The sequence below is a fragment of the Crassostrea angulata genome, chromosome 3 (assembly GCF_025612915.1).
Source record: "Crassostrea angulata isolate pt1a10 chromosome 3, ASM2561291v2, whole genome shotgun sequence".
Classification (NCBI taxonomy): Eukaryota; Metazoa; Mollusca; class Bivalvia; order Ostreida; family Ostreidae; genus Magallana; species Magallana angulata.
Genome location: NC_069113.1, coordinates 22752341 through 22762500, shown reverse-complemented (window position 1 = coordinate 22762500; position 10160 = coordinate 22752341). Strand labels below are relative to the sequence as shown.

The 10160-nt window shown below is 34.3% G+C and overlaps 1 protein-coding gene across 2 annotated transcripts in view; it reads right to left on the bottom strand.

Moving 5' to 3' along the window:
- LOC128177324 (sodium-dependent proline transporter-like) overlaps window positions 1-7826 on the bottom strand; it is a 12822-nt gene extending 4996 nt beyond the window's left edge. For both annotated transcript variants that reach the window (XM_052844003.1, XM_052844004.1), the window contains exons 1-10: window positions 7680-7826; window positions 7457-7574; window positions 5134-5287; window positions 4902-5033; window positions 4439-4579; window positions 3699-3909; window positions 3317-3455; window positions 2643-2777; window positions 1735-1838; window positions 439-676 (exon numbers count right to left, since the gene is read on the bottom strand). In XM_052844003.1, the coding sequence (XP_052699963.1) occupies window positions 439-676; window positions 1735-1838; window positions 2643-2777; window positions 3317-3455; window positions 3699-3909; window positions 4439-4579; window positions 4902-5033; window positions 5134-5287; window positions 7457-7495 (1293 nt within the window). In that variant the 5' untranslated portion in view covers window positions 7496-7574; window positions 7680-7826. The remainder of the gene's footprint in view (window positions 1-438; window positions 677-1734; window positions 1839-2642; window positions 2778-3316; window positions 3456-3698; window positions 3910-4438; window positions 4580-4901; window positions 5034-5133; window positions 5288-7456; window positions 7575-7679) is intronic.
- Between the last annotated feature and the right edge of the window lie 2334 nt (window positions 7827-10160).

Sequence of the window (10160 nt, the reverse complement as noted above, 5' to 3'; positions counted from 1 at the left end):
ATTATAACTTTTGTTCAAAATTATGTTGAACAACAGTTTTCATAATGAATTATTCGACACTACCGCTACCTTTAACAATATCAAAATATTAAATGCTGTAAATAATATTAAAGTCATTAAACCACTTTTAAAAAAAGACATCTTTCAAAAGCCTAGTTTAACAGAGTACTTCAAGTGGTTACTAAGCCGTTACGAAAAACATAGGCCCAATCATACCAGAAAAATGACACTAAAAAACCAAGAACACTCCCGACCCACCGTATAAAATTTCATGATAATGATTTTCCAGATAAAATTATTTGAATTGAAGGACATGCACACAGTCAACATACTTGACGTGAAAAATGGGGGGGTGGGGGGGTTGCAGCAAATATTTGTAATTTAAAAAATAGAAAAGGAATAAAAATAATTAAATAATAAAATAAATTGATGTTAAACCTCGCTGTCCACTCCAAGTGTAATCAACATGACGAAGAACAGAATGGCCCACAGCGGGGAAATGGGCATCTTAGTGACGGCGAATGGATACACAACAAAGGTCAATGACGGTCCACTCTTGGCTACCTCGTCGACAGGGAGGCCCATGTAGGTGGACAGGTAGCCCAGGTAGGAGAAGATGACGAACCCCGCGAATACACTGGTCAGGCAGTTGCCAAAAGTAACGATTAACGTGTCTCTATAAAAAAAAAAAACAACAACATGGGGTGTACACGTAGTATATAATCTAGTTTTCAAATCAACTGAATAAATACCGATGAAAACGAACATTGTGACGAAGTACAGCAAGTAGCAATCGGGCGTAGGGGCAGGGGTAGATTGAATTGGTCCCTCAACTTTGAAATACCAATGCCCTTTTCCCCTAATACATGTATTTATGTATAGAAAATAGAACCGTTTTAATAATTGTTTGGAATTTCGGTGGGATGTTACTATCTAGTTTACTCATCAAAACAATCTGTCAAATATGTTGACCTCCTGCTTTTTTAATTTGCTAAGAAAAGCTCACTAATATTCATAATCTGTCAAAACTGGAAGAAATTGTATGCCAAGACCCGATCCGCTATATGAAATTGACGCTGTTTCAACGATATTCGTATAAAGCCCTGAATGAAGTTAGGGAAGTGGCACTGCGTTCAATGTATTCATATAATTATTTATAAGCCATTACATTGTATTTAGAAGTAATGAATGCACCATTTTGACATTGACTTTGTATAATTGACCAAAGGTCAAGGTCAAGACATTTACAGGTCACATCGTATCAAGCAATCTTTGCGTCAAATTTTGGCTTCTCATTTTTCATAACAAGATATGGTCTAGACGAGAATTATGCATTTTTAAACAACAACCTTGAACTTGCACAAATGACCCTGGGTCACGTTCATGAAACCCCTTCAGGTCAAAAGCGATCAATCTGAAGTAGGGAGTTCTAATGTTTTTCATTAAAATATATAGAGCAAACATGTATTTCGAACTTTTTCTTCAGACAGATGGAGAACGGATGGACAAGTTAATTCCTATATATACTAGTATACTCCCAAATTTTGTTTGCGGGGGTATTAATAGAAATGCATCCATGTCGACTTTAACCAACAATTCGTTTTCATGCTATAAATATTTTCAAGGGGAAAAAGAAGATATGGCAGGGTATCGATTAAATATAAAATAATTTATTAATGCATTCGTCATAATATCCGGCTCAGGACTCGAAATCATTTGATAATGTGTGAATACCTTAACAAATCGTTGTGGAATTTGTTGTAACTGGCCAGAGCGATCAGACCTCCCCAAGATGCTGAGAGAGAGAAGAAAATCTGTACGGCGGCGTCCTTCCACACCTTCAATAATATAAAAAAGATGATAAAAATTAGAAGGGTACTATTGATACTTTATATCATAATTAACACACTGTATATAAATATTTTCGACGATCCTGGTGTATGTATATCATGTTTCATCTTGCTTGCTCCGGCCAATCCAATGTTGCGTTTAACAATTCCGCTTTAATCCAAGTAAGTTCACATATAATGATTATTATTTGAGTATTATGATGTGATATTGACTATTCCATTATATATAAAAGAATGATTCTTTATGACTAATATTGATGTATTTTTCAGCAATTATTCGATTAAATGTTAAAATAGTTAATTGATAAAATGTATACTCAGTATGACTATATGTTACGAAATCGATTTGTAGTGTTATCACATCATAAGCATGTGTATAAACCTTTTGATTTCGTTACATGTACGATTCCGACACTAAGATTTCCTCTCGTTGCTATAAATTGTGCATTTATTCTTGTTTTATATGTATTTTCAGCTTGAAAATAATGCATAAGCCTATAAAACATGTTTTTCATGCAAGTATTCTACTGACTTGAAAAAAGTGCATAAAACTTGGTAATTTCATCGTGACCGAGTGAGACGGCTTTGCAAGATAAACATGTACGTTCATACAGGCGATACATCAACAGCGAAATATTCTGTACTGTTATATGAAGGAAGTTTACTGCTATCATAGGTGTTGTAGAGATAGCTACGATGAAAGAGAAATGATGGCGGACATTGCCTTTTACGAGTAGTGTTCAGCTGTAAGATTATACACATGAAAGGGAAGAAAAGGCTGTTATCCTGTACCTGAGCATCTGACAGCCTATTTAGATCGGGTGTAATGTAGAATCTGATTCCTTCCTCCATTCCTTCCAACATAAGGCCTCGAATAAACAGGATGACAAGCACTATATAGGGGAAAGTAGCCGTGAAGTACACAACCTGGAACAAAAATCAGATCTGTGTAGAAGTTGAAGAGCAAATGGGGAGATTGTTTAAACAGAACGATAAAAATGGACAACATATTCGTGAAACGCAACGTGTTCTAGCAGAGTTTACAAAAATTAACAACTTAAATTTTGAAACCAAACAAATTGAAACGTACATGTACATGTATAATTTCAACATACACGTATATTACAAGATCATAATTATAAGGATATATTGTTCATGGGTTTTTTTTTAAACTATTATGACATATGATTTTTGGTAATTTATTATTTGTGATGATGGTTCGTCCCTATGGGAGAAATTTTAAAGAATGAAGCACGTTAACACTGGATTTTTGCCTAAAAGTTTTTCACACCCGTATATTGATTTCGAAATTTTTGCTAAAATTTTCCAGTGAGCTTTTCATTCAATACAAAGAAAAAATGTAATGAGTAAACGTTTGAAAAATTACTACAAGAAAGTAAGGGTCTAAAGTATACATTTGTATAAACATTTGTAACATCCCTTGCATGCGCAAGCTGTCAACGAACCTTTCCGGATGTCTTGATGCTCTTGCTGAGGGCCAGGATGACACAGATGAAGGCTAGGAGATAACACAGGGCCAGCTGCCAGCGGACTCCGCCCAAGTCGTCATAGCCGCTGCTATATCCGGACCCAGTGACGTAATTGCTATTTCAGAATTAAATTGGACATATTGCATTAAAAAAGTATTTTCATACACACATGAAAGTCTTCTCCTTGAAATTTCAATATGACTTCTAAATAGTTTGCTTATTTCAAATTCTTATAACAAGGTTTACGTTAATAATTTGAAATAATGAAGACTCCCTCATTTATAATTAACTTTAAAATAGCAGTTTTTCGATTCATAACATTACAAAAATAGCCAAAAGAAAAATCGCGCATGCGTACTCAAAGTATTCCTGAGAGGGGAGAGTTCTTGGGAAATAATCTTTGGCCTTATCGGCATCTAAGTAGGCACGGACTCCCTCCTTCTTGTTCAACATGCCAGTTTCATAGCAGATGCCCTGTGTCACGTTTGCTTCCCAAACCTTGCCCCATCTGTTGTTTCCATTGCAGCTCTCCCAGGTTTTGTTCAAGATCTTAACATTGTCATAACACACTAAAAGAGGAAAATCCAACAGTATGATTTTTGGAAACGGGAAAATTGAACGAAACTGAGAGAGAGAAAATGGTGTTTTTTTTCTGTCAATAATATGCATTATTGATTTGAGATCAAGTGATATGATTACTTTGATATTTGGGGAGAAGGGTCGTTTTAAATAATTATGAGGGAATGAGTTGTAAATCAGGGAATGGGTTGTAAACCAGCAACATAAACACGTAATGGTGAGGACACCTTGCTAGCCAAGGGATGAGTATAAACAAAATCTGTTATCAAATCCTTGGCTAGCAAAGATGTGATGTGAACAAATACCCTCTGACTTGAAAAATTAGGCATGTGTAACTGCTATAGCGCTTACTAGGATGAAAAAGATACTTTTTTAAAGTACAAAATCTTACTGTAAAGGAGCTCCCGAATATCTTATTTACACAACCTATTCAACGTGCACTATTTACTGACAAATAATTAAGGTTGCACTGCATTGAAAGCTTCGTAAAATTCTTTGATGACGTAATTAAAGTCTTACGGTTTGTACTCCAGTCTCCACAGGATTGCCAAGGCAGTTCATCCGTGAAGGACGCAAAGAGGTAGAAAAACGCCCAGGCAATGATCATGTTGTAATAAATGGCCACCAAAGCAGAGACGATGAACATCCCGTAACCAATACCTTGTGGGGGAAAAAATACAATTTTATATCGAATTTAGCAATATTGAGTGGGAAAAATTACACAATAATATATCGAGTTTAGCAATATTGATTGGGAAAATTTACAATTTTATATCGAGTTTAGCAATATTGAGTGGGAAAAATTACAAATTTTATATCGAGTTTAGCAATATTGAAATTCTTAGACTATGCTTGGCCTGGGAGAAGGCAATACAATATCATCAAATGAGAATCTACGTACGTATATTTAGTTTCTGTTAGTTGAAGTTATGGTTATGATTCAAATTTTAGATCATACTTATATGCTTGTCAATAAATTTACCTGTGAAAATAGGGGAGTACTTCCAGCAGGTGAATGGACCGGCACTTGAGTACTGACCAATGGCCAACTCTAGCAGGAAGATGGGAATTCCCAGAAAGGCCAGCGCAATGCAGTATGGGATAAAGAAAGCCCCTGAAAAAAGCAATGCAAATGAAATATAGTTCAAACAATCAGTCAAGTTTTGAAATTATTGTTGTTCTGATAAATCTTCGTCAAATATATTAAATTTTACCTCCTCCGTTTCTGTAACACAGGTACGGGAATCTCCAGACGTTTCCCAACCCCACGGCGTACCCCAGACAGGACAACAGGAAGTCCAGCTTGGACGACCAGTTTCCTCTCTCCGTATTTTCGTCGCCTGACTCGTCATCTATGTCAGCTAGTTTCTACAAAATCACATTTTCAATATTTGATCATCGAGAATGTTATGACAATTCTATTCCATCGCGTTTACTATAACGTCAATTATATGTCGATAAACCATCAGTATTTATTAAGCATGCATTATCCGTGCAATTACATGTACTTGGTTTGAATTCTTACTTTGTGATAAAATCCGCAACGCGTGTTCTCTCAAAGTATTACAAAACAAAGCATCATATGTGAGTGAAAATGCAGTTTAAGTATCATCTGGGAGTGAATATACAATTTACGTATCATTCGTAAGTGAAAATACAGTTTACGTATCATGTGTAAGTGAAAATACAATTTACATGTATAACACATAGGCGTCGGAACCGGGGGGCTAGGGGCTAACATGCGTACAAATAAGTTACATACATAATAATTATTGAATCTAACAAATCCAGATGGACTCCCACCCTTTTTTTTTTTGATAGATCTATCCAGGATTTGCAGTGCATAGCTTATTATATTTGACGTAAAATTCCTAAGAATTTCTTATTTTGGAAAGTATCCCATTTTCAAATTAAACCCACAAGACTAAAACGCAATATTTTGCAAAAGCGAACGTATACTGATTGATTCGCTTCTAAATCGTGACTATTTAAAAAAAAAAAGCTGGGTATCGACGAACGTTAGTTCTACATAGTTCTTGACATCCCTCCTTTTTTGCTTGTTTATTTTATGTGTTTACAACAGTGCAAGTCTGGCTTGGACGTGTTGACTGTGAGCACAGTAACGCGTCTCATACATGAGGTATCATTTACATGTACAATGCACTGCGAAGCATTTGCAAACATTCGGTGAAGTTAAAACTGAAAAACGATCCAAATACCCGTGAGAAACACCGCATATCTCAATTCAAGTTCAAAACATGAACTCTTTTTAAATCTTTCAACATTGTTGTTTAGATCTATCATTATTTTTTACATTACAAGTATCAAATTTCCAAATAGATTATTAACCTCTGTCATTTTACAAATTTCCCAATATGCATCCTGCATGATAAATGACGATTCCGAAGCAATTACATGGGATGTCATCTGTTTTGACGGTTGATCTTTTAATAGCATAAATCGGTACTCGGTCTCCCAAATCAACAATTTTCCCGATTCTTGTTCTTAGCGAGAGGGTGTCAAAAGCATCGAAAGAGAGAGAAAATGCCATCAAAGCTAAGATTTCCTATGTGAGAGAGAGAGAGAGAGAGAGAGAGAGAGAGAGAGGGCGGAGTGGGGGTGGGGTCGTCAATTGCAATTGCAGTGTGTCGAAAGACTTTTAAATAAGTATAGAGGTACCCATAATGTCTTATAAGAAAATTTAATATCGACCACCGTGTCATTTGAACTTCCTTATTTTAAAAATAACGTCTTACAAAGAGATTACATGCAAAACAAACCTTACGTGTTTAATGAAACATGCAGCACAACTGCATTACGACGAATCAATGATTTCAATACAGTGAACATGTCTCAATCTATACAGAGCAAACAAAACCGATTGATATATAGATGTTGACTTTATTTAACAGTGTTTGTTTTGTTCCTTTCCCTTTAATTTTCCGTTTAATTCAATTTTACATTTAATTTATAAATATTTCTCGGTTTGTGGCAATATTAAATACTATAGAAAGGGGCGTATAAATTCCTGATTGAATATTTATAGATATAACCTCCGAAAAACACTATTTACATGAGCATATTCATTTTGGTGGTCTTAATTGATCGCTTAAAATACCCTCTGTAACATATCGGAGCTGTTGAAAATGTGTAAAAAAAAATGAAAGTTCTTCATATTCAACAAAATGGAAATATCACTGCTAAATAAACCAATATAAAGTAATCGGACAGTATACATGTACATATGCACCATCAGTGGGTTTGTTGATATTCTCAAATTAAGCGAATAACACAGCGTGTTGTCTCAATGAAGTCTCTGAATATAGCTTGTACTGTACCCTGGGTGTTTGCAAAGAACAAGATGCTAACATTTAGGAATGCTCGTAGCAAAAAAATGCAGTGTTTGTCAGGTTATGTTCTAATTAACTGTACAGTGTCTATTTACTAACAGTTTTATACCCGTGACATCATCACATGTACGTGAAGCAGTACTATACTAGTACTATATACTAGTGAAAATAAGTATAATCTGCCTACCGCCTTATGGGTTTCCACGTCCGTTTCGTAAGCAGCCATGTTGCTTCTGAATTAGTCCTAGTTGACACGCCCTTTCTGGTTCTTTTAGTCTCTCCACAATGACAAGTGTTTTTGGCGTCTTAAGAAACAATTCCATAAAAGTATTACACAAACTTAAATAAACAAGAAAACTTAACATTGCTAAAATCCTAAAAAAAACGGTCTTTGTAAGATTTCTACCTACCAAATGGTAAACAAGAAAAACTTCTTCAGAGTGGTGAAACAGCGAAAACGGACGAGAAGAGCTTAACCAACCAAGTGTGGATAGTCGGGTTTAAAAGAAATCTACCTCTTTTTAAAGGCCCCCAGAACTCTTTTTAGAAGCGCTCATGCGTGCAAAAACAACGCTTTTGAAAACAGTGGCACCATACCTTTAAATCTCTTGTTTTGAGCAGTGTTCAGATCAGTGTAGACCTTTATATAATGAATAGAAACGGTCCGAAAATAGCTACATGCACCTGTAGTTGGAATTAAAAAGTATAAGAGACGCTATTTTAGTGCAAAAACATGTATTTTACACAGGTAATGACATCCATATGTGTATAATAACATTTTTTTTCATGGGCATCTCACAAAGATGCACTGTAACTACATGTATTTTAAAATGTCTTGCTTACATATCGTTCATATGCAAAAATCAAAATAAAAAACCCAAAACCAAATATTTTACAAGGTGCTTAGAGTGTTTTCCGGCATACAAATTGAAATGTTATGAGCAACGATAAGAATAGTTAATTTAATCTGGTGATGAAGCAATAAAATACTAGATTAATTTGTCATTTGGATATTTTGTTCTTGAAGGAATTAGTTGACTTTTCACACGCTTTGACCAAATTGCCCAAATTGATATTTATTGGTTCTTTTGAATATAATATCCTGAAATGTTGAATTTACACTGTAGAAAATAAATATAAAGATATTTAGCTCTATGAATACACGCGCTTTTATTTTTATTTCAAAATCTGCACTAAAATACACTTTTATAGAAACTAGTAAAAATTCAATTTCTTGTGACCTTACTGTTAATGAGTTTGACTCCCAAAAGATCCAGTCTCCAAATAATTGCATGTAACTTTGCTAGGTGAATTTAGGAAGTTTGAATTTACCATTGGGGTGGGTGGATCCTAACCCCTCTTAACCCCCCCCCCCCCCACACACACACACATACTGATCTACATGTAAAATAGTAAGTTTTTAGTTTATTTCCCAGTAAACTTCACTATAAGTTTATATAGCGTTGTCAGTCGTGCAAGTTGACTGAACTCTAAAAACTAGGGAATTTTGTACAAAGAATGTGTGCGAAATGATGACATTTAAAATATAAAGGACTTTGACCTTCGGTATTGTTAAGGACAATTGATATGAAGAAACAGAAATCTTTTAAAGCTGTAGGTATTCATAGGACTGGACCTCAGTGTATCCAGTGATACATATTGTGTGCTTAGGGTATAGCGTTCAAGTGTGAGGCCATTTGAACTGATATTTTCATGGAATGACATTTGATTGTATAATTAATCCCCAAAAGTATTAAATTGAAACTGGTTTTAAAGAAACCTGTATATACAGTAATTTTTTGTCTTACCAAACATTTTATTCACAGAATTTAGCAAACAGTTTATACATGTAATGTTAGTGCAAGATTTCAAGAGACAGTACATGAAATTAAAATAACTGCCCCCCCCCCCCCCCCCGAAAGATCCCCCAGTCACGTTCATAACATATTATACAGTAACATACGCGTATCAAATTTTACACAGTGATAGTGAATTTCACAACAATCTATTGCTTTACTTTAATAATCAGCTAATTAAAGTTCTCCAGTTCATGAACAAGAGGCAAAGGGGCCACAACGCTAGTCTGAGCAACAAAACAATAGTCAACAATAAAAGATTTAACGTATTATATAAAATATAATATAATATAATAAAATTAATATTTTAAACGGCATAAACAGTAAATATTGCTAGCCCAGACTTTTGTTCAACACCGGGTACCGCATGTGCATCGACTGTAAACAATTCAGCGTGGCTTTCAGCAAGATGAAAAGGCCACACTCCGACAGATTTTTATATATATATATATATATATATATATATATATATATATATATATATATATATATATATATATATATATATATATATATATATATATATATATATATATATATATATATATATATATATATATATATATATATATATATATATATATATATATCCCTGTGTCATCAATATACCATTAATTCTATTATAAGAGTGTTTAACTTGTTGTGTGCATGTTCCTGTGCATGAATTTTTTTTCAGTACCTGTTTATTTATAAGCAACTTCATCCAATATTCCATTCACAACTGCTGTCGTGAACCCCGTGATGTTAATAACATTTCAAAGTTCAAGTCGATATTGGTATACATTTTAAATTCCGGAATATCTTTACACACAATCACGAACTTATTATTGCAGTAGTAAAAAGATTCGAACTTTCGGTACATTCATAATTTCAATTCTTTTATTGAACTGTTTAAAAAAAAGAAAAAAAAAACAAAATGAGAAAAATTAGCTGTAGTGTCTCTTTAAAACAATCTATTGATTCACCCCCATTGTGGCCCCACCTTACCCCTGGGGATCATGATTTGAACCAACTTAAATTTACACTACATGAAGA